The sequence below is a fragment of the Anabrus simplex genome, chromosome 7 (genome assembly GCF_040414725.1).
Source record: "Anabrus simplex isolate iqAnaSimp1 chromosome 7, ASM4041472v1, whole genome shotgun sequence".
Lineage (NCBI taxonomy): Eukaryota > Metazoa > Arthropoda > Insecta > Orthoptera > Tettigoniidae > Anabrus > Anabrus simplex.
Window position 1 is genome coordinate 254033916 of NC_090271.1, and position 25541 is coordinate 254059456.

The 25541-nt window shown below is 40.5% G+C and overlaps 2 protein-coding genes across 2 annotated transcripts in view; one reads left to right on the forward strand and one right to left on the reverse strand.

Moving 5' to 3' along the window:
- Positions 1-4346, reverse strand: part of LOC136877539 (peroxiredoxin) — a 71737-nt gene extending 67391 nt beyond the window's left edge. The window contains exon 1 of the mRNA XM_067151662.2: positions 4158-4346. Within this exon, the coding sequence (XP_067007763.2) occupies positions 4158-4211 (54 nt within the window). The 5' untranslated portion in view covers positions 4212-4346. The remainder of the gene's footprint in view (positions 1-4157) is intronic.
- Positions 4347-4449: 103 nt separating this feature from the next.
- LOC136877540 (dnaJ homolog subfamily B member 6) overlaps positions 4450-25541 on the forward strand; it is a 337737-nt gene continuing 316645 nt past the window's right edge. Inside the window, exon 1 of the mRNA XM_067151663.2 lies at positions 4450-4867. The gene's annotated coding sequence lies outside the window, so the exon portion shown is untranslated. The remainder of the gene's footprint in view (positions 4868-25541) is intronic.

A 25541-nucleotide genomic window follows, 5' to 3' on the forward strand; every position in this document is an offset into this window, starting at 1 on the left:
GTGCACTTGCTTACCATTGCGGTATTCTCACTTTACAAATAAAAAGCCAACAACCGTCAATACGGAATGAGATTTATGACATGCAGTTGCGGTATTCTATCAAAATGGATCATAAAAGACGGGCATGTGTAGGTATCATACTAGCACTGCACAAAACGCAGTGTTAAACGTAAACGATGGGTTAAAGATTGGCTTAGGAAAAGAGAAGAGTATTCTCATATGAAGTTGTTGAGGGAAATACAACATATCGAAGCAGAAGATTCAGAACTATCTCCGAATGAATGAAATTATAAGAGTGGTAGAGCCTTTTCTTCTTCTTCTTCTCCCTTCATAATCTGTTTACTCTCCAGGGTCGGTTTTTCCCTCCGACTCAGCGAGGGATCCCACCTCTACCGCCTCAAGGGCAGTGTTCTGAAGCTTCAGACCCTGGGTCGGGGATACAACTGGGGAGGATGACCAGTACCTTGCCCAGGCGGCCTCACCCTCTATGCTGAACAGGGGCTTTGCGAGGTGATGCGGAGATTGGAAGGGATAGACAAGGAAGAGGGAAGGAAGCGGCCGTGGTCTTAAGTTAGGTACCATCCCGGCATTTGCCTGGGGGGAGAAGTGGGAAACCACGGAAAACCACTTCCAGGTTGGCTGAAGTCTGAATCGAACCCATGTCTACTAAGTTGACCTCGCGAGGCTGAGTGAACCCCGTTCCAGCCCTCGTAACACTTTTCAAATTTTGTGGCAGAGCCGACAATCGAAACCGGGCCTCTAGGGGTGGCAGCTAATCACACTAACCGCTACACCACAGGGGCGGGCAGAACCTTTTCTGTGAAGGCAAAATACAAACAAGCAGACCTGTTTATCAGTGGCAGAGGGATTAGCGGTGACATTGTGGTGTCTTGCAACTGGTAGAAATTTTGAAGACTTAAAAGTTTTCCGCTATAATGTCACTAGTTTCCACCAGCACAGCAGTTGTGGAAACCTGTGAAGTATTGTGTTACGTTTATTCTGGCAGCGTTTCATATAGCTCGATAAATTTTTGCAATAGGCCTATTTGGCGGTTCCACAAGCACATCTACTTGGCCTTGGTGAGATACATTTGTCGTCCATCGCTGCTCTGTTAATACCGACAGAAATAATGACAAACGCACTCACACGGTCAGTATAACTGCCAGTATCCCCACCACTCCACAGTACTGACGCTCGCAGATCAGGATATCCGGATCTGCTTCAGTACTGGCCTTCATTCCATCATTCCAGTCCACACACGGTTAGTATTACTGTCAATATTTTTCGGTACTGACAGTTTTATTGACCGTGTAGGGTCTGCTTAAGATTCTTTATTACTGTCCAGAAAGGTTTCCCTGCTGCTTGACCTAACCTTTCCAGGTTATTACCAAAGTCTTCCCACGACTTGTTTTTTGATTCAACAACTATTTGTTTCTGTTTCTTTCATCTACATACAAATCCCTGTCCGCCTCGGCCCTCGTTTGGAGCCATTTCTGTTAAGCCCTCTTTTTATGTTTACAAGCTGCTCTCACTTCATCATTCCACCAAGATGTTTGCCTTTTCCCATCTTTACACAGAGTTGTTCCTAGGCATTCCCTTGCTGTTTCTACTACAGCATCCCTGTATGCCACCCATTCTCTTTCTATATCCTGAACCTGCTTACTGTCTACTGTTCGAAACTTCTCACTAATCATATCCATATACTAATTTCCTCATACTGGAAATTTTCTACCCTTATTCGTTTGCAGACAGATTTCACTTTCTCTACCCTAGGCCTAGATATACTTAGTTCACTACAGATCAGATAGTGGTCTGTATCATCGAAAACTCCCCGGAAAACTCGTACATTCCTAACAGATTTCCTGAATTCAAAGTCGGTTAAGATATAGTCTATTATGGATCTGGTACCCTTAGCTTCCCATGTATAGTGGTGAATAGCCTTATGCTTGAAGAATGTATTCGTAACTGCTAAACCCATACTTGCACAGAAGTCCAGCAAATGCTTCCCATTCCCATTAGCTTCCATATCTTCCCCACATTTACCTATCACCCTTTCGTATCCTTCAGTTTTATTTCCAACTCTTGCATTGAAATCGCCCATTAGCACTATTCTATCCTTGCTGTTGACCCTGACCATGATGTCACTCAATGCTTCATAAAACTTGTCAACTTCATCCTGATCTCCACTCTCATGTGGTGAAAACACTGAAACAATTCTCGTCCTAATTCCTCCAACTGGCAAATCTATCCACATCATTCGCTCATTCACGTGCCTAACAGAAACTTTGTTGCGTGCAATGGTATTCCTGATAAAGAGCCCTACCCCAGACTCTGCCCTTCCCTTTCTAACACCCGTCAAGTACACTTTTATAATCTCCTATCTCTTCCTCGTTATCTCCCCTTACCTGAATGTCACTTACTCCTAGCATGTCGAGATGCATCCTTTTAACTGACTCAGCCAGTTCTACTTTCTTTCTTCCATAAGCCCCATTAATATTGATAGCTCCCCATTGAATTCCATTTCATTCGCCAAGTAGTTTCCAAGGATTCCCTCGCCTGTCAAATGGGAGTGGGACTCCGTTTCTCCCATAGGTCCGAGGCTTGCTTAAAATGTTCTGAGCTCGGTAAATCCATGAAGCAGGATGCTACCCTACTTACACATATTCCAAGTGAGGATCTCTCCTCTAATGGGTTATGGACCACCGGTGGATTGTATAGTCCTATCCACCTGAGCACAAGGAGGGCCATAACAGAATATGTCCGAGATGCCCACTCCCATTCCATAGCAACTGGTATCCCGACTCTCAGGACCACTTACTAGGCCACTCAGCCGTTGCCCATGGTTCACGAACTAGGACGTGACTACAGTAACTCACACCATGAAGTGTAGGTATGTGATGGTGAAATTATTGCTAAGCCATTTAAAGTTGTAGAATTTCATGCACTTTTTTGTAGCTATGTTAATAGAATATGTGAGGAAAGATCAATACTTTCACCCGCACTACCAAACTTCCACCACATACACGTACGCGCAGAATGACTGTCATTTGTTTACATCTCGTGGCTTTCTCACGACTGATATAGTCAAGCGGTGCCCAAAGCTGCCAACCTCTCTACTTAGGAACTATACCTAGGCCTCTAGTTTCATGTGGAAAAACCAGTGTCTGGACAAGACCATTGGATGGGGACTAGCAAAGGTAGTCTGGGGGCGTAACCCCCAGGTTAGAAACCGTGAAGCAGTCTTAAGCCTATAGCTTCCTGTGAAGACACCATTGGTCTGTACTGGTTAGGGCCTGGACAAGACCAGAGGATGGGGACAATTAGAAGCCATTAAGGGACCTTAGGCCTCTAGCTTCCTGTGGAAACACCATTGGTCTGTATTGGTTAGAGCAGGGCATAGAGAAGACCCCTGAATAGGGAGAAGCAAAGGGGATCTGGGGGCATAAGCCACAAGGCGGCATTAGGCCTCTAGCGCTTTGTGCTTTTATTCTGCCCAGACTGGTAACAGAATCTAGTTATTATGACTGACGGAAATGGTGCCACATGCGACTTTATGTTGGCGAACAGGAATGGAAGTTGCTACTTCATCAATGGAAGATGCCGTGTATTGCTCCTGATTACGTTACAAAAGTAAGTGTACTGGGGGAAGGATGGTGGGTTCTTCGATATCACAAAGAACACCTCTCCTCTGACACTCATTCCAAGTAAGACATCATTAATGTCGACTTCGTTAGAAAGTTAGAAACGTAAGGTAGTACGGAGTACATTTTTACCGAGGAAATATATGAACTGCAGTCAGTCAATGCCTAAGACGACGGACAACAATGAACAATGAATACGGTGCATTTAACATCGGTGGAGTTTCCATGTTTTCCACTGTGTAGAGTCTCTGTTCTGCAAGTGTGAGACAGAGAAAACCACAGTCTATCTACTAAAGTGCCCAGTCTGATGCAAGGGAAAATCAAGTTACAGCAACATCAATTTGCACTTGCTGTGTTCATTTTTTGCTCCACAACGGTTTAGTCCATACTAAGATGTCGCATTAATAATTTCTCGCGCATCGGGACTCCGGACGTATTGGTAATGCAACTATAAATCATAGAATTTCATCGATGTTACCTAACCTTAATGAACGACGGGGTTATGATAAGACTTACCTGTCCGTTCATTAGAGTGAGTTTTCCAGCAATATTTCTAATCAAACTTGCCATCTTTGTTGTTAAAACTTTCAGTAAGAATAAAACTTAGTATCTGCTTTTGAGTGATGAAAAATGTCCAAGAAATACTTTTATTCAAAGACCCAGATCCCTAGACCAATGTGACTGCAGATGTTCTTTTACTAAGCAATGACAATCGAAATCTGCCTATGTGAACGTTATCTAGCGGACTTTGCACGTACTTTCAACTAGATTTCGTAAGCAAATGAATATTTTAATAACTCCTTGTTTTCACAGTTGAGGAGGTAGGAGAAAGGTTGGAATGGTTCATCGAGGAATCGTCTGATAATAGTGGTAGATTTCGATCTTGTTCTAATCAACACTAACGTTTTTAAAAAAATCGAGAAAAAACATATTATATTACTGCAGTACAAACTTCGGCTACATACGAAATAGCTGGATTTGTCTAACTACGATGGATCAATACAGATGTCTCTGACAGCTGCTCGAACCCCGGGAAAAATTTGAACTTCTTGAATGTTTACTATCTCATCTGTGACAAAATTAAAATATACCGGACAGTTGTTTATAAATCATGGTGCAATTTTGTGGAAAGAATGGCACACGGAGTTCTTTCTCAAGATTCCAGCACTGTGTCTTTGGGTGCCAGCGAAGGACTTCTTGAAATACCTGGACTGATGCTGTACTAAGTAAGTTTCTGTTTCATTTAATTTGCTCAAGACAGGAGAGTAATTATTTACTAAGATAACTAGTGGGCCTTTACTCTTGAGTTAAACTTCAGTGTGTCACACTGTCCATTTCCCCTGACTTTTCAATTTTAAGAAAATAAATTTAATTTACAATGACTGTGGAGAGACCAGAAATAAGTTATTTTGCCAGTGTGCTTTCAAATTGATCGTCTTTACTCGACCTATAAATGGTTTCAAGTAGGATATCTGTCATCCTCAGCCGATTCAAATTAATTAGCAGACCTTCTTTGAAACTAGTGGGCATTGGTTGCCCGATTTTCTAACTAACCTATCCTTCATCAATTTATTTCGAAAGCGAACAACTGCCTTCGTCGAGCATTCAGCATAAACACCAAGTTTTGGTAAATCTTTTGTTACATGACTGGTACTACGGTATGAATCAGGTCTGTCCATTAGAACCGTCAGTGAGACATCGCTTTATTTTGGCATGCTGAATGCCACTAGATGACTATTTGATTTTGGAATGCTCATCGACTAACGTTTACATATCTCAATATTACTCTGCCTGTTTAGACGAATGCTCGTTGTTTTGTATTTTAATTTCGGGCTTGTTAATGAGAATTATTAAATCACTAGCCTATGTCCATTTCGCCATGGGATCTGAGAAAAAACATCGACAACTTTCTGTGAATTACTTCACAGTACAATCAGCTGGTGAAAGCTCGCTCCGCTTTGAACATAAGATGACAGTATGAAATCCTTGGTCCAATATCCAACTAGCTCTCATCCTTAGCGACATCGTGTTTATAAGTATCTATCCATCGGCCGCTGCGAGAAAGTTGCATCGAAGTTAGTCCTGAGGTACTTTGATACTTGCCAACACTACCAAAGTACGTACCGGTACATAACCCTGGCAGACATTAATCACCCTCTTTGTGACTAGTAGAACCAATTTTGGACACAAACCACTGAACTTTGGAGAGATTATGTAATAAGGTAGTAAAAACTGGACTATTTAACCATTAATTTCTCATATCCGGTAACTATTAATTTCCAGTTCAAAACGTCGGCTTCTGTTTGATTGGCGGTAGTTATAAAAATATGTACCGGCGTAAGAAGGTAAACTTCCTCTGCCTTCAATGGGCTAATGACTGAAGTTGCGGTATAAACCAACACCAAAAGTAACTAGTGATTAGAGTCACTGATATAATGCAAAAGCAAAGTGTGACATTCACATAATTTACCCTCAGTAATATGCTATAGGCCTACGGTATATATTTATCAAGAAGTGTCATCCAACCCCACTTGCGTATGACCACATGGATCCGGAAAACAAAGCAAATACTTATATCTTCTCGGTGATTGACGGATTATATTTTCTTTCATCAAGAAAATTGTTACCTGTAAAATAACATATTTATAGGCACTGTGTTTTTGCCTTGTACAGCTATTATTTCTGAAGTTGTTGACTATTACGGTACCTCCTGATTGATGTGTAGCCTATACTCTGCAGATGTTTACGTAAACACACACGAATTCTGCTTCTGTTTTTCGTGTTATGTGTTGTCACTATAAAAACTGAATAGGTCTGGTATATTGAAGTCGAGTGAAAAAACTTACCCTGAAGTCCTGAAGCCTTCAGAAATCCGTTGTAGCCCGATAGGTGCAGACGTGTGCGAGGGATTCCTGCCCAAGGCTGGAACATGTAAAAGATGCGAGACCAAATTACCCGATTTGCGACGATCAAAATTGGAAAAGTGACTAGACGCAGCCGCGAGTTGGCCGAATCACTCAAGCAAACGACGGGTAGATATTGTCTGTATCCAGTAGACAAAGGGGAAAGGTGCGAAAACCTGTGACATTGGTGAAGGATACACGGTCTTGTACTATGGCACAACATCCTGCAGAAATGATGTGGCATTTGCCGCCTTCGCGAGATTGTGAGATAACATCACCTACGTAAACCGTACATCCGTTCACTTGACTGGCTTCCAAATTTTGACTGGAGCAAGAATAGTGCGCTTTGTCTCTTGTTATGCATTACAGGTAGGATGCTCACTAGATGAACAACATGGATTTTGGACAGAATCGGAGCCGTGCATCCACTCTACTGACGCCAGCAAACATGTCTTATCCAGTGCCATGTTGGCTACTCAAGGTATCGAATGAATACATGATGGACTCGGATTTAGCGTGCGTCATGAAGCTGGTGAACACGCCTTGGAATGCGGCTTGGCAAAAGTGAACACGTTCTTCAAGAAACGGCTGTCTCTCGTTATCACGTATAGCAGTAGTCGTCACAAGTCACAAATACATTACGGGATGGTGAAGAGGAAGAATCTGCGGCTAGTAATGGACTGTTTTAGACAAAATACCATTAGACAAAGTCTCTTCTCAGCATAGACCCCTGATTCCCTAATTCCAGCTTTACCTTCACCCACCTGTCCAACCTGTCACCACCACAGAACACACCAAGTGGAGGAAGCTTCATGACAAAGCAACAGTGCTAATGGACACCATCTGTCCGCTCCTGAATACTGACCGCCTTGTGAAGGATACATTGAATATAATAGCTGCATGAATTCGATCGAGTGCGAAAGAAATAGAAGGAGTGACGAAACCAGGGAAGCGTTTCATGGGCAAACAGGTCAAGTGGCGGAATGACGAGTTCCAACGTGCAGTGTAGTCCAAGAAGGTCGGCAACAAGAACTGACTTAGTACTGGTCCACTGTTGGGAACTCAAAAGAGCAACCACAAGTCTACAAGCTCGTCCGCTGTGCAGCTGACGTCACTGCGCCATTTACCATTCAAGTGGGAGTTCACTGTGTCTCGAATCGAAGATCTACCGCACAGTCGTTCGTCCACTGATGTCGTATGGGATGGAATGTTTCCCGGCGACAGAGAGACACGAGCAGATCGTGCACGTAACGGAGATGCGCGTGCTTAGATGGACGCTGGGAGCCACGCGACTATACCCAACTAAGAACAAAGAGGTGAGGAACACTTTCAGAGTTGCTCCAATTCCCGACAAAAGAAAGGCAAAATTGAGGTAGTATGGTTACGTGGCCAGAGCTGACGGGAAACTATCGCAAAGCGAGCTCTTACACTCAGTCCACATGGACAATGGCCTCGAGACCAAACTGAAAAGCGGTGAGTAGACGGTCTGAAAGAGGACATGAGATCTGTTGGTGCGGACTTTCGAGTCCGGAAAAAATGATGCTGATGATAATTCTTTAAAAGGCTAACAACTGAGTCATCGGCCCAAGGGCGAAAATGCAGATTCCACATAAGCTGGGAGGTACGGTATGCCAGGAAGATGAAGAAGAAAAATCTACTACCTCTGCCGATTTTGAACTCGCGATCTCAGGATCCAGTGGTGGACTCTCTACTAATCCAGTAAAGTACCGGAATGGGTGAGGAAGTCTCAACTAATATCGAAGAAAGGAACGCGCCGGGTGGGGTGGTGGGCTTTTCACGCACCTCCGAGGGGATGATTAAGGAAGAAATGGACAGTGGAGTAGATAAGGGGGATTACTATACGCGAACTCTTTCTTGAGCCCGATTTTTACGGGTTGAGGAGTAAGGAGGGAGCGCTATCAGTTCCGGTTATACTGCCAACTGGATGGAAATGAAATCTGAATTGAATCGATAATATGATCGATTGATATGAATTTTCTAAACATTTATTATCTTACGTCAACAACTGTGTCACACAATACATTATTTAATATTATATAACATTTCTCGATGCGAATCTTGTTACTAGCATGAATGATATAGTTTGGCTTTGCTGTGTAAACAACAACAGTACTTGTTCGTAAAGTGTACGCCAGATGTCGCAAAGCGATGAATAAGCGATTCATAGTTTGTGTTTCAAAGGTTGCCAATATGAATGTCGAAGATAAGCGAGGTCTACCGATTCAGCACTAGAGAGCTCAGGGTTCAAGAAAAGGTTCGCGTATAGTACATCCCCCATGAGGCGCTTCTACTCATTGTAAATAGATACATTCATAATTTTATTATTTTGACTCAGTTTTTATATGAATAGCATTTACTGAAACAATAATGTAACTGTCCTAACTGCATGAGATGGGACAGATGAACTAGTTGGAAATTCAACTCCCCTGCTGGGATGTCGCGCCTCTTCCATCTCTGTCTACTGTCGACCTGCTTATTTTTAAACTTGGTTTCCCCCAACTATAATAGACATAGTCTCCTTGACTTTGACAGCGACAATGACCATTGTCCAACTCATCCGTACCTGATTGCTGATTCAGTGTTTGCAGAACTGCTTTTTGTGACCTGGTGCATAAGTTCCTATCTTCCGTGAGCCATGTGCAGTTCTGTATGCCAGTGTATATATTTATTTTCTAGTTACATACGACGTCTATCGTGTAAATATATGTAACTGATGTTACTGAGTGAGTGCGTGTAGTTTTAATACTGTATGTTTGCCTTTTATAATAATATGAATAATATATGCGGCTGTGTGTCTCTAAATAGCGTCATAGCGTAGTATTTCTCTCAAACATGAAAATAAAACCTACAACCTGTTTTCCAGTCATTGGCCGGGTCAGGGACGGAATGAATGAAGCCCCCCCCCCCATCTTGCGGCGAGGACAGGAATTGTGCCAGCTGCCGAGGCCAGTCGCACTCTTCTGGGACAATGATTAATGACTGACAGATGAAATTAAATGATACTGGAGAGTGTTGCTGGAATGAAAGATGACAGGGAAAACCGGAGTACCCGGAGAAAAACCTGCCCCACCTCCGCTTTGTCCAGGACAAATCTCACGTGGAGTGACCGGGGTTTGAACCACGGAACCCAGCGGTAGTAATTCTCTCAAACATAAGTTGTGTATTTATGTATCAAAGCAAGTTGACTCATTGATTGGAATTTTTAAGCCAAAGAGTCCAAATGACAATGGCAGTGAAGACGAAGCTCAGTGTAGTATAGGTAATGAAACTGTGTACGATCATAGGGGCAGGGGATGTGGTTGTAAAAAATACTGACCGCGAAAATAGGAATTCAACTACCGATGATGACAAGCAATCTCTAATTACAATGCGTGACATGTTGTCATTTGTACCGGAAATTACCTGCGGAAGAACAAATCCAAGTTTTAGAAAATTTGTGGATCCCTCCAAAAAACTATGAATTTCCTTCAGTAGATGAATTTTAAGACAGGAAACACAGGTTCAGAAAAGAATGGCTGGAATAATTTGAAAAGTTAGCATATTCTAAAGTTGATAAAGGAACTTACTGCAAATTTTGTGATGTTTTTACAACTTCTAGTGGAGAAACTAAGTACCGCTATCACATAAATACTTTATCAACTTCAGATCACTTTTCTCAAGGTGATGACAAATGAGACATCATCCATTATTAACAAATTAGATCAAGACAGGGCAGAGAAAATAGGAAGTAACAGAAGAAAACTTCAACCAACAGCTGAAGGTGTTATAGTATGTTTTGGCAGGAAATCACTCTCAGGGGTCACCGCGAAAACGGCAGAATTCTTGTAGAGTCAAGTGATACAGGCTGTGCTTTATACTGTACCGTACCCAGGGGTAAATACCCTCTAGGACGATGCCTCCATTCCTGTATGAACATCCGACTAACTCAGGGTTGGGCAGAGTGTGGGTTGGTTGTCGATTGGGTCAGGATAAAAGTCGAAGTTCAACACTAAAATAGCAATCAATGACAGGAAATGGAGGTATAACACGAATGAGAAACAATCATAGGGGGTAAGATGGATTTATTAACAAATATCCCCGATCAAATCACACGAAAATAATTGAATAATAAAAAAATAATAACTTGTAAAAAATGAACTCAAAGTAATAAAATAAATCGAAATCAGAAACGTTAAATGAGTGATAATACAAATTTGACATTAAAAGAAAAACAAGTTCAATAAAGAACATATATAAAAATCAAGACTGAGTATCTTCTCATAGTCCAATGTTTATGTTATATGGCAACAAGTGTATGCAAACACTGCCATGTGGTGTTTCGATATGGAGTTTCACACTATCGCATCCCAACGATACGGTTTAAAAATTAAGTTACTCCCGAGAGTCAACTATTTCCGTAAAATCAAAGTTACATTGTATGAAAAATTACGACGGAAAGAAAAAAATACTTAAGACGCACCGGACGCTATGTAAGGTATGCAAAATACTAGGGGCAAATCCTACACTATATTTACAATAATTCAAATAATCAAACTAAACATATATATACATCGGATATCGAGTAAAGTCTTAAATGCTACACTGCTTCTAATGTGAATCCCGGTTCACTACAAAAAATCTAGACAGAACTAGATAAACCAACAATACATCAGCACTCGGGCTGTTCCCTTTAAAAACAACGAGACAAGGTATGCAATCACAAAATAATAAGGTAAAACCATCCTGTAAGAGAAAAACATATAAATAATCCTTGATGTCATGAAGAAAGCAATGGGCAACATTGCCTCCTTCTGCTGCGTTTGAGCGCTCAACAGCGCGGTCATCCGTCATGTACTTCCGGGTAGATTACGAGCTGTAAAGAAATATAGAACTCCACTACGCTAAAGATTGGATTTTGTCTCCCGTGGCCGCCACAAGGAAATACTGTCTCTTTCACACATGCCGATAACACAGGCCAGGACTCAGTTTGCCATGAGATAACGCCCATCATCAACTACACGGAAACTCCCGTATATTAATTGCTTCTTAGCATGCTTGGGCCATTTAACAACATCAGACTCAATAGTCTGGAATTAACACTGTCCATTCTGATCACAATATACTCAGAAGACGCTAGGCAGGCACACACGCATCTGCACAATTTCTCTCTATCTTGTCAGGCATACAATCGGCCTGTACCAATACATTATAATTAAGCATGCAATTATTATCTCATCATTCCTCATAAATCTCACTGGCCTTTCCACATAACGAGACGCTGTTCAAGTCCTTGGCAGACCATCAGGCAAACAGAATCCAACTTAACTTCAAAGATCTTAATTTAACAACGACGTTCTGCAGCTCCTTCTGGCAGCTTCTGTAAAACCATGCATCATGCAAAATAGCTATACCTGTCTCTCTGAATGACCGAAATAAAATGAATTGATACGTGTTTGACGTAATATAAAAATGAACCTGTCGATCTAGCCCTTCTAGTCTATATTTAAGGAAAACTCGGAATATCCTACGCTAAGTACTATATTTACAACAATAACTGATCCTATCAATCCCTCATTTTCCCAAACATCTAATCATAAATCAAAATGAAAATAAAATAAACATGCATTAATCTCGTATCCGAATCTACCATAGTGACAAAATTAAACAAATACATGCCGTCAGGCTTACTTTAAATGAAACTGAAAATTCTATCTACACTGCCCTAGTACCTTAACATAACTTACATATCATGCCATATATAATACGTGCATCTTACTTTAGATGACTCTCGAGGAACCAGGATAGCAGCTTACATCCCCACTAATTTTGGGATCTACACCATGTTAATCACATCCTTAACATGTGGGAATGCACTTCCTTCCTCTGCAGGTGTATCCATCATCTTGCTGGAAAACAATTCACTGGAACACAGAAGACTATAGTTGATAACCTCTTCGCTGCTTAATGCTGCGAGCCGAAATACCCTTTCTTTTACCAGATCAGCTAACACACTGATTCACATATATATAACATACTTCACTAAAAGGGTAAAATTACAGTTTTAAAAGCAGCCCACGGTTCGGTACGGAAGTTCCACGCGAATACGCGCCCGTCGCGAAATAGTGAAACACTAGCACGTATCCACAACACTTGTTACTCAGCGGTCACTACACCGTCTTTATCGATTAAAAGTAAACTCTGTCAAAGCACAGTAAATATTACGACTGCACAATTTGAAGTATCAACGAGAACCAGTTACTATTTCTGGAATAACGCCACGGTAATTACAATCACCAGTCACAGAGTTAGTACAACCACACTGCTCAAACTTTTCCTACAGAGTGCTGAGTTAGTACATCCGTACTGCTCAAATTTCAACTACAGAGTGCCGAGTTAGTACATCCGTACTGCTCAAATTTCAACTACAGAGTGACGCTCTCCAGAGCTTGGATTACTGAGGAGGCTTCGGTGACGCTAATATTGTTGGGGTTCCCGGGTATCTGAACCAACCACCAATCAGAGAGTTCGTCATGTATGATGATACAATACTTATTGTGATATATTTATAAAACACAGCTCAAACATTAGCAAATCTCTTCCACCAATTTCTATAATACATTACCAAATATATCTAACTTCAGAAACTGTGGAAAACCGATTGTTTACAGTAACTGACTTCATCCACAAAGCACGTTGGTCATCCTGGAATTAATATTTAGCGCGGTGTAGCCTCCAGGTTTGCCAAATCCTTAAGTTCCCATTGGCTGAAATATATTGCTTGGTCAGCATGTAATACACGTGTCGGTCCTTGCCAGCGCTTGGGTACGCTTACTTTCTCACGGTCATGCGGAAATATGAAGCAACATCCAGCGACTTACAGTCTTGCTCAACATCCGGTATTAACTATCTTGGGATACGATGCTTTAACATATTAGACTGTATCTTTTATTAATAAATTCACATATATGGTCAAATAATATTCCAATTATTATTATGGGCCGGTCGGATACGGCTCAATACGAAGGAATTTTCTGCACTATTCTTCAGTTCAGGGTATTAGGAGATAATCTATAATAATAAAAGGTCAATTACATGCTGTTCTCGAGGGACCCGGAAATAGAAATAAGTCCACTAGCCTTTCAATCCATTCATTCATCATTCTGGCAGTCTCACTGCTGCGATAAAATACTTCATAAGAAAGTTGTTGCCAGAGTAAATAAAGTCAGGTGTTTTTCAATGCTATCAGACGAAACAACGTACATATGTAATACGGAATAGGTAGGCCCTAGCCATTTTTGAGAAGTATGTTGATAGTGATGGAAGGGTACATGAAGACGTTTTACGGTTTTTTTTAATGTCGAATCGTTGACAGGGCGTAATCTAGCCGTGACTTGTCTGACTGGTCTACAAAAGTGGGGCGTAGATTTCCAGTACCTTTTTGGTCAAGGGTTCGATGAGCCAGAAATATGCCAGGTAAATTCAATGGTGTCCAAGCAGTAATTAAGGGAACCTATCCTGCAGCTTTGTAGTCACGTTGTGCGGCGCGTTCGTTAAATCTTGCAGTTTCCAATCCTAGCGGAATTTAGCCTATAAGAAACTGTCTGGGAATTGTAGAAAAATTATACGATTTTTTAACACTCCCAAACGGAAGGAAACTTTAATATGTGCTATTGAAAATGCACAACCAACACCCAGCGCCAAATCACTAAAGAGACTGTGCTCTGCGAGGTGGGTGGCAAAATATGAGGCATTGGACGAATTTATTGAGTTATTCGAATACTCATGCTGCTCTTGAAAACATGATGACATGGAGCGATTCCGCAGGAATAAATGCGATGTTGTTGCTTAATGACATCGATTTTGAATTCATTGTCGCTTTGTTTACCGCAGAGATTTTTTTACAATTTGCTTTACGTCACACCGACGCAGATAGGTGTTATGGTGACGATGGGATAGGGAAGGGCTGTGAGTGGCAAAATAGCAGCCGTGGCCTTAATTAATTAAGGTAAACCCCAGCATTTGCCTGGTATGAAAATGGGAAACCACGGAAAACCATCTTCAGGGCTACCGACAGTGGGGTTCGAATCCACTATCTCCCGAATACCGGATACTGAGCGCACTTAAGCGACTGCAGCTATCGAGCTCTGTGAGACAATATTTAGTTACGGCTTGGCCCCTTTGTAGGATATTCGAGAAAGAAAATATGGATCTTATGGAATGTATTTATTTCTGAAGATACTATATCTGAGCCTCAGAAAGTAAGAAGGCGTCCGCGTAATCTGTCGAAAATCTGAAGTCATAACAGAGACGTTAGGAAATTGAGAAATCTATGAAGAAGATAAAAACGCGGAAACAGAACAAATGTACCTATGATTCTGTCGAAGATTTTTATAGTATTTTCATTCCCTACTCTGATTACTGTATTAATCAACTAGAGGAACGATATATGTTTCGTGGATTTATGTGCCTATTTAGAACCGATACTGAAGATGGCAGAGAAAGTTTTCAGAAGCTTGCAGAGTTTTACTCACTCTCACCGATTATGGGGGAGGGGGCACTTTAAGGACCGAAAATTAAATTTTTATTCCATTTTAGCCTCCTGAAACTGAGAATTATTTAAATGTCCAACCCGTGTTGTCTTTTCAGCTAATTCGTTCCTTTAGTCTAATTTCTTTTATTATTAAGAAAAATATTTAGCAGGAACGGGCACAAAATGTCGTTCGTCGCGGCTAACCGAATTGTACAGCGCCACAGCAAGTAGTGGAGACCCGCGGAGCAATGTCTAGCATGCTCTGCGACGGAGGGTAGCAAGGGTAAATTTTTACCAAGGTTACCCGCATTCATCAGTCTGGCAGTCTCACTCGGTCAATGTGTTTGTTCAGTTCTATCTAATGTGTTACCGTACTTTGTTAGTGTGTACCCAAATGCTAAATTACTTTTTAATTGTATACTCACGCCCTACTTCTATTTCACTGTAATACCTGGGTAATTATTGTTCCTTTGGTGAAAGGTTTATTGTATATAGTTCCGTTTCTATGAGTTTCGACTTGACAGTTAACCGGAAGTCAGACATTGGTGCCAAATTTTTACGAGTACAAACAGCTGATTCCCAACACACAACACGAACGGAAATGTTTACCCGAACTGAACTACCAGTATAGCACTTTTATTACCGCACTTAAGTTGGTAGATTCAAATTATTCTTTGTAGCAAAATGCATAACTCATATAAGATGAACAACAACACACAGCATTTTAGGATAAGGCTATGAGATAATAAAAAAAAAAAATCAATGTTCGAACAGATAAGATGCGAGAAAATGGAATGAAATTTCTACTCACCGTTTAGAAAAGCTCGCGTTGCTGATAGATTCAATTTCTTCTAATGAAGGAAAAATCCTACAAAGGGAATAGACTACCTAATTTCTGAGTCACTATCGGCATTGTTTTCGTCTGTTGAGTTTTTTTGTTTTTTTTTTCTGCTACTTGCTTTACGTCGCACCGACACAGGTAAGTCTTAAGGCGACGATGGGATGGGAAAGGGCTAGGAGTTGGAAGGAAGCGGCCGTGGCCTTAATTAAGGTACAGCCCCAGCATTTGTCTGGTGTGAAAATGGGAAACCACGGAAAACCATTTTCAGGGCTGCCGACAGTGGGGTTCGAACCTACTATCTCCCGAATACTGGATACTGGCCGCACTTAAGCGACTGCAGCTATCGAGCTCGGTTGTTGAGGTTTCACTCTCCTGGCTATTTCATCCACCACGTAAACTGGGTACTAGGGCTTTTTGTTTCACAAGGTGCACGAGTTCCCCCCTTCCTTATGTTATCACGAACCGAAATATTGTGCTCCTTCAACCGCTCAACTAGTTATTTCTAGCCGCCAGTGTTGGTGCTTGCTTTGTTAAGAATGGCCGAGTGAACTGACAAAGACCGCGGAAGAAATTGAGCACAACACAGTAACACAACTGATAGCACGTGCTTACAGAAAACAACCGATAGACAACACTGGTAACCGAAACTAGAGTCTAACGCGCTCTATCGGACCGATCGGCTGCCTATGATTGGCTGTTTATTAATTCACTTAGCCACCGGCAAAAGGCAGCGCTCAAATGTCAAGTAGAAACTCATAAGAACTGAACTATAGCACTTTCATTACCGCACTTAAGTTGGTAGACTGTTAACCTTTACGTCTCTATCGAAATTCGCTCAGGGAGCATCAAAAACTTTTTTTAGCATTTTTCAATTTTGATGTATTCCTCCTCCCCCACGGCTATATCCATTTGGCCCGGGTACTTTTTGTTATCTACATAATCTGTGCCCCCCCCCCACTTCTAATTCAGAATCGCCTTTACTGCTGGGCATGAAGAAATTAATTCCCAAAATTGCAATTGAAGCCTTTAAGCAATGTAATCCTGAAATGTATCCCAATATTTCGAAACGATTGCAAATATTGTGTACACATCTACAACAGAAATATTATTTTAATCACTGAAACGGATAAAGACATACGCGAACTTCATCCTCTCAGGCAAAACTAAATTGCCTTGCCACGTTCTTTTATCAGTTACCGAGTTATACTGTATATGAACGTGCCCAGAAAAGAAGACGAATCGAGCTGATTTTGTGACTTTTTACGCTCTGAAAAGAAGATGTTTTACTTTGTATATTTGTTACTCATGTTAAGTGATTGAATCTCTGGCTTTTTTCTAAATTTATTACTAGCTGTAGTACCCGTTGTTGACGGGACAATCATAGCATTTGCAAAGTTATTTTTAGCTCCCCAAGCCCAGCTAATTTCTGCAAATATTGAGGCAGGCTGTTTTTTCTCGGGACGCAACAAATCACATCGCAACAATGATCAATGCATTGTTATAGTTGATCACTTTTAAGAGTTTCGATATTGTAGACCTTTACTTTAGTTTTCTTCCGACTCTGGGCTGTTAGAGCATCTAATATAAAGGCAGTCATCCTTCTTTCATGACTTCCTCTTGTCTTATTCTTCATGCGATCGTTCCTTTACGATTTTTCTCATTTTTATAATCATCTTCACAATTTTCCTTGTCGACACCGGTCGATGACCACGTGATTTTACACCTTCAGGCAAATCATGACAAAACCCATCGTCAGTTAACATGATTAAACAATATTTCCATGTTAGCAATGCTCGGTGTTGATATGGACTGAGCAACAAAAGTCTAAATTCATTAATTCTATTATTATAGTCGGTATGATAAAACTGTAGAAGACATAAATGACTGAAACTTGTATTCTCTATAACTTCTCTTATGTAATACCTTGTGATAGGACCAATGACATGGGTAGGCCCTTAATTATGAAAATACTTTCTAGTTATCTTCCCCTAAACTACCGCTTCATCCAGCTTGAATAACATTATTTATAGCCTAGGTTGTAGAACCCGTCTGGTGGCCATGATCGTTAAGGCGCTGAAGTCTAAACGGTCTGACACCGAGGTTAGCCAGTTCGAGTCCCGTTGGTCGAAAAAATTTTCACCATCAGAATGTTGGCTGGCAGGCTAGGGCAACTAGATTGCGTACCAAAAGCCTGGATTAAATTCCAAACCACTCCGCAGTGCTCATATGGCGTGAGGGCATATGACGCTGTTGATGGTGATTCGTCCGTCGGATGGAGGCGTTAAGCCTTGAGCAGACCCCTTGGTGCTATTCGACAGGAGTAGGCTATGTGCCGGCACCGGGTTTCACCCTCTCTCTACTATCATATATCACATCATTCATTTCATCTCATTAACTCCTCTGATGAGGTTGACGTCAGGAAGGGCATCCGGTCATAAAAACCCGCCACAACAGATTCATCTCACCTCATACCCGACCCCGTAGGGGAACGGGACAAGAGTTGGACAAACAACATAACTATTTTCATTAAATTCTCTTCAGCCATTTTCTCGTGAGGCCCGTACTTACGTACATAGGCTGCAAGTAGACAGACAGAGATGACAGAAAATTTAAAAAATACGTTTCTTTTTTACTGTGGACACGACCGATACAGAAATACCATTATTTTTAAATTCTGAGCTATGTACCGACAACATCCTTATTTTATATCTGTCATATATTTGCAAACAGGGACAAGTCATTCAGAACAAAATGTTGTCAAAACGCAAAAAACTACTTCTGACTGATGCATTTGGAATCATTATAATCTTCTCTTCCGAAATAAATCTTTAGGATACGTACATTCAGGGAATGTAATTTCGTAAAACGTGTATTAGTATTTTCCTCGAAAAATCAAAAATAATTTTGGACTTATCCCCATAATGCAACTTTTTGATGGACTTGCCCCTTATTACAGCAGTAAGGAAGGAACATATTATTTACTTGCTAGTAATTGTTCCATAGCCACATGCAAAATCTTTGAAATTAAACTCTTATGCATGAACAGTAGTAAATCTCCTATTCACAGTAAGGCGACCAGAGATGTAAATAATACCACTAGGCTCATCCTCAATAACTTCCTCAAAGTCAGAAAGTGGATCATCTACTACATTGTTCTGTGGTTCTTGTGGGTCTCGCACAACTCTCTTATAATAATAAAGTTCTGCGTAGGTGTATATTTTGACTTTTTTTTTTTTTTTTTTTTTTTGCTATTTCTTCTGGCCCTACTGCAGTGGCTATTATGAAGAGCAGGGTTCTCAAAGGGTAGCCTGAAGGACGCCACTCGTTTGCTCTAATTTGCTGTAATACCATGCTTCAATTGTCTTGAAGGATAGATTTGTTTTCTTGAAGCCGACCGCCGACATATTTTTAGACCTATTTTTGTCGCTCTTACAGTTTAAATGCAAAAGGAAAACAGTTTATTCCTGTGCAGAACATTTTGTTTTTTTGTGAGGGTTATTTATTGTTTAATACTAATTCTCCCATGAGGAGTCTGCACAAGGACACCGGGTTTCCAAGTCGTCGGTAAATTTGTTGGAATGTGCCAGATAGAACTAGCAAAAATCACAAAGTTAATATATCAATTTGTAAATAAAGCATTATGTGCAGCTCGTCAAATGCTATATAAATGATTGCGGAGTATGGTTATTGAACCTCGTATTGCGGCGATAGCGATGTCGTGAGATCAAGAGAATTGTCACCAATCAACAATAGTCCTGCCTGACTTTTAGCTCCCAAAACTGCAGAATGAATAAAGATTGATAATTATATCAGCATATCCAATACGAGAATTCAAACTTTACCCGCTCCAAAGGAAGATAAATTTAGTCTTAGCCAAGTAAACGTGGCCATGTCCCATTTTGCAGCCCCACTTCTAAGAATATATAAACTAATCCAAGGACATGCTCATATTTGCAGTCTAGGTGTTTGGTGTGTGCACTTGTCAATTTCTGCAATAGAATTGGCATTGGATTTGTCCCATTCTGCAATATTTTGTAAATTTCTAAGTTAATTTAAAGCTAGACATGTTATGTTTTGCAGCATTTCGATATATCCTTCAGTACTGTACGTCTTGGAAAAACAAACAAGAAGGCACAAAGACCAAAAAAGTGGAATTTTTGGACTTGTCCCCTTCTGCAAATGGATTGTTGAAAGTGATACAATTGTGCACTTGTGTTAGCTGTATTGTTGTGGTTTGTCACCAAATTAATTCACTAGTACAGATTACCGGTAATAATTGAACTAAATTGTTAAACAGTGAGTCACGTTTCGGTTGTCTGTGTTACCGTCCTCTCACTAGACGCTTTACCTCACTTAAATGCTGCAGTGAAACTTCGTACTCCACTGATAAGTCATCTGTAAAGTTTACAACGAGTTTCAGTGTGTTTTCCTACAGGTAAGCCTCTACATCCATTTAAAATGCTTTATTATTATTATTATTATTATTATTATTATTATTATTATTATTGTTGTTGTTGTACCGGAGTTACACACGCCCCAACCGAGCTCGATAGCTGCAGTCGCTTAAGTGCGGCCAGTGTCTAGTAATCGGGAGATAGTGGGTTCGAGCCCCACTGTCGGCAGCCCTGAAGATGGTTTTCCGTGGTTTCCCATTTTCACACCAGGCAAATGCCGGGCCTGTACCTTAATTAAGGCCACGGCCGCTTCCTTCCACTTCCTAGGCCTTTCCTATCCCATCGTCGCCATAAGACTTATCTGTGTCGGTGCGACGTAAAGCAAAAAAAAAAAACACGCCTCGCTCATTTAAATTAAGCGCCTTGGAGAATGCCATCCCGAAATAAACACATCGCAATAAGTACAAGAAGTTTGAACACTTCTCAACAGATGTCGCTATTATAAACTTATGTTGTGCCCTCTGGCGTAAAGATGAACTTTTAAAATTCTATAGTAATTTTGTATGTAAAGTTTTCCTAAACTGGAATGTTTACTGTTTGTTTTTGTTACAAGTATGAACTATGAAGGATGAGTTCTCCACCTAATCAATACTTTATTTTACATAGTGTCAATATTATTTACATAAAAGGACAGTTCAAAAGTTATCAACACTTCTTTCTCTTCCCGCAACTTAAGATGTGGGCCAATGAGAAATGTTTTACATTTATTTTTCTGCCAATCAAAACCTTCTGGTATTTATTTGATTACTTTGTGATCGCTCCAGTCTACAGTCTAGTGTGTTCGTAACGAAGGCGGGGAAGCCTCGTCCATCTTCGGGAAGTCCACCAGCTCAAGCTTATGGCAGATCCAGTTTAAAATCTGATAGTCTTTCAAAGCTAGCTCGAGGGGAAGGTTTCAAATATTTAGTTATTTAACTTTATTTTCTAAAAAGTAAACTTCAAATTTTAAATGTAAATTTCAAACCTGCCGAAAGAACTTAACCGAAATCAGGGATTAGAGAGTGAGGTACCCTCTCGCATTCCCTCTCGACTTGATCTTGAGGTGACTATGATTTTGTAACCTTTAAAATTCTATCTTGTAAATTCTGTAACTTAAATATTTAATCTCCATCTAGTCACCTCCGTAGTATAGGCTTAGCCTCTGTAACGTCAGGCCATAAGCCCAAATAGGATTTCATGCATTTAATGTAAATTTTGAGTTCGCCTCCTCCTCATTTTGGTTGTTGTTCTAGTAAATTTAACCTTTTGTTTTTACCAAAGGCCTTGCAGTATGGGCGCTGTTTACCCCTGTTAAACTCCATTTCATTTATTTCATGTTAAAGGTATCAGACTAAGGAGCAGTTAAGACAGTGACCACTGTTTAATTTTGTTAAATGTAGGTGGTGTCTTTGATAGGCCTGGAAGATGTGAAATTTTGAAAATAGATTCCTAAGTGTAAATTTGTAGAGAAAGGATGTTCTTCCTTCTGATGTGAAAGAAATTGGGAGATCCGTCTCCTTGACTATTGATGCAAAGGAGCAGTAGTGCTCAGGATAAAAATTGTAAATGAGAGCTTCAAGCTCAGCCTGTAAAATTGTTATCTGATTATTCTAGACCTCTCTAAAAGGGTTTTTCAAGTTTAAGAGCTAAATTTCTGTAACTTATTGTTAATTACTTGGCAAAGTATTAAGATTTAAAAAGAAAAAGGGAAAGGTTAAAAAATGAAATAAAACTGCCACATTTAAAGTTTTTAATCAGTCTTTCGATTTCCGTATATCCACCCATTCATGTCCGCACCTTCTTTCACCTCTGCGATCCAAAATATCCCTGGAACAATTATTATTATGATGATTATTATTATTATTATTATTATTATTATTATTATTATCCCCCAAGGAAAAGTCGTATCTACGCCACTGTAAAGGGAGCATCATTTGAATAGTGATGGTGATGATTATTGTTTTAAGAGGAAGTACAACTAGTACAACTGCATGCATTCAGTGTGGTTTGTGTGGGCGTATATTTTACGCCAAAATTGGTCTGTTTAGTTATCGCAAACACATAGGGCCTACATAAACTGAGTTGAATTGCTCATTTTATGCAGGAAGAAGTTCTATATACTCGGATCGAGTTACAGCCGACGACAAATGGCCAACCATCCTCTATATAACACTAATTAGAGAGAAATCATGAAAGGGATCCGACCGACTCTTCGAAAAATGGAGGTATCGGCCAAAGAAAGGCGAGGGGCAAGAAGAGTGTGAAAATGACTCTAGGGCTCAAATCCTCCAATACCGTCGGCGTCGGAAAAGAACAAGTGTTGACCAAGGGAGGTCTGATAGGATAGATCAGAGGTGCTCACGCTGGGCATTCCGTCCTGCGGGCGCCCAACACCGTAGGTGGGCGGGCTGGCAGGCGATGTGCACAGCGTATGTTATTCAACCACAGCGTACATCGCAGGCCGTGAAGGTTGGGCGAAGTTCCGCCAGTCTCTCTCGATCACTGCTGCGATACCCGAGTTTGAAGTGGAGGCAGAAAATAATGAAAGAAAGAGGGCAGAAATCCACTTCATTTTCAATTTACGTTGTAAGAAATAAGTTATTTTATGTTCATTGCAGTTCATGTATTTTGACCGGATACAATAAAGAGTTATAGGAAGAATACTATGTGTTTAGACCAAATAGATCAACAATAGACTTGATATTTACAGTGCGAACGATAATGGAAAAAATCTGGAAAGGAACAAGGAAATCATATTCGTATTTCTGGATTTGGAAAAAGGCGTATGATATAGGTAAGAGAAAACATGTATGGGAATACCTACTGAAAAGGAATGTGCCAAAATCATTAATTAACAAGATAAAATATTGTATCGTGAGAGTAAAAGCAGTGTACAAGTCGGGAGTGGTGACACTGAAACATTTTATACAACAAAAGGTCTCAAGCAAGGAAGTGCACTGTCGCCATTATTGTTTATTATATTGATGGATTAAATCATAAAACGTGTAAAACAGAGTATCAGTAGTGATGAAGTGAATGCTTTGGTACTTGCAGATGATGTGGTAATTTACGGATGAGACTTTCCTGAATCATTTACTTACTTTAAAAACATAAACATCTGAATTTAAATGCAAAATATGAAAATTAATATTCATTAAATAAAATACTCAATCGTCGGACCTTGTACTCACACTTAGTTCTTACCTGATTACTTACACATACAATATTTGATGGGCGCCAGCTACAACTCAGTGCAGCAATAATAGGAGAGTCTTGAATTCGCTTTTTTTTTCTTACTTCGCACCGACACAGATAGGTCTTATGGCGTCGATGGGATAGGGAAGCCCTAGGAATGGAAAGGAAGCGGCCGTGGCTTTAATTAAGGTACAGCCCCAGCATTTTCCTGGTGTGATAATGGGAAACCACGGAAAACCATCTTCATGGCTGCCGACAGTAGGGTTCGAACACACCATCTCCCGATTACTGGATACTGGCCGCACTTATGAGACTGCAGCTATCAAGCTCGGTTTGAATATCTCTAGGGTGTGGGGTAATAAGCTTACTTTTGACAACATACCATATAGGTTCTGGGAAAAGGAGATTGTCGTTTCGTTTCCCCATTAAATTTGAGATTATCTAAATCTAGCCGTGAAATAAAACGATAAATTAATTTGATAGGACAAAATATATTCTTCAAATTATTTCGATAAAAAATATTAAGATTGGCTGCGATAAAACAAGGGGCTGCCTGGCCGAGACGGTAAAGGCGTTCTCGGTTCGCCTGGAAGGACGTGGGTTCGAATCCCCGCCAGGAAGTCATAAAATTTAAGAAACGAGATTTCCACTTGCGGAGGTGCACATGGCCCTGAGGTTCACTCAGCCTACACCAAAAATAAGTACCAGGTTAATTCCTGGGGGCAAAGGCGGCTGGGCGTAGAGCTAACCACACCACCCCATCACGTGCCGAGGTTACGAATGGTGGAAGCCTTTACCTTCTACCCCTCCAAGAGTCTTCATGGCCTGTACGGAGATGACTTTGCTTTTGCGATTAAACAGATGAGAATATGAAAGTATGACATTACAACTAAAGGAAACTATGCATTAATTTGAATTCCTCTTGACCGGACATTTAAAAATTATACAAGAAATTTATCCCACACTGGTTCACTTGACTGTACCTTCAACACTTTGAATGTAATTACGACGTATTCCTTTGAGTTGGTGTTTGCTGTAGGTGTATCAAGCCTAATTTGGTGATGTATCCTTTTTGTTTCACTGACGACTAAGTATCCATGTGACTGCTGCTTCTCCATCCAGATGACTGACTACTATCATCTCAGTACAACACTTCTTGGCAAGTGTCTCCATCCATATGACTTCCTGGCAAGTCTCTCCTTCTATATGACTTCATGGCAAATATCTCCTTCTATATGACTTCAACTAACTGACTGGCTGAGGCCTCTCCTTCCAATTGACTCACTCACTGTTCACCATCCATTTGACTGAAGCTCTAAGACGCTGATCCAAGTATATTATATAACCTTAGCCGACACACCTTCGCAATTTCCGGAAATAACTATAATATTACTCCCACCCGGCGACAATTGTTACATACTATGTTGAAATTGCCTGGGGCGGCAGTAGTTTCTCCAAGAAATAAGCTCACCGCTAAATGCACTCGATGACAGAGCGATGACTCGGCAGTTACGCTAGCAGTATTGCAACATGTTGTAATGTCACCAGATATTACACACAGTAGATCCACCTCTGTTATCACACAGCAACTCTCACTGTACATGTCTTGAATGTTAATCTACACACACACACATATACGTAATAATTTAAGTACAATCACGCAAGTGATAATCATTGCAGAATTGAATTGAACAACAGCAACAATAATAATAATAATAATAATAATAATAATAATAATAATAATAATAATAATAATAATAATAATAATAATACCGATACCGTCTTGTAAGGGGATTTGAACCGTTACAGGGAAAGGGAGAAAAGCAAGTACGAAGGAGACTGGACATTTGGACTGGAAATCTGAAGGAGTTTGGAATGGTAATTAGTAAAAAGAAAACTGTAGTCATGCACTGTGGAAAAGAGAAAAAGAGAAGCCAAGTGAACATAGACGGAGAACGGTTAGAGAATGTAGAACAGTTTACATATCTGGGTAGCATT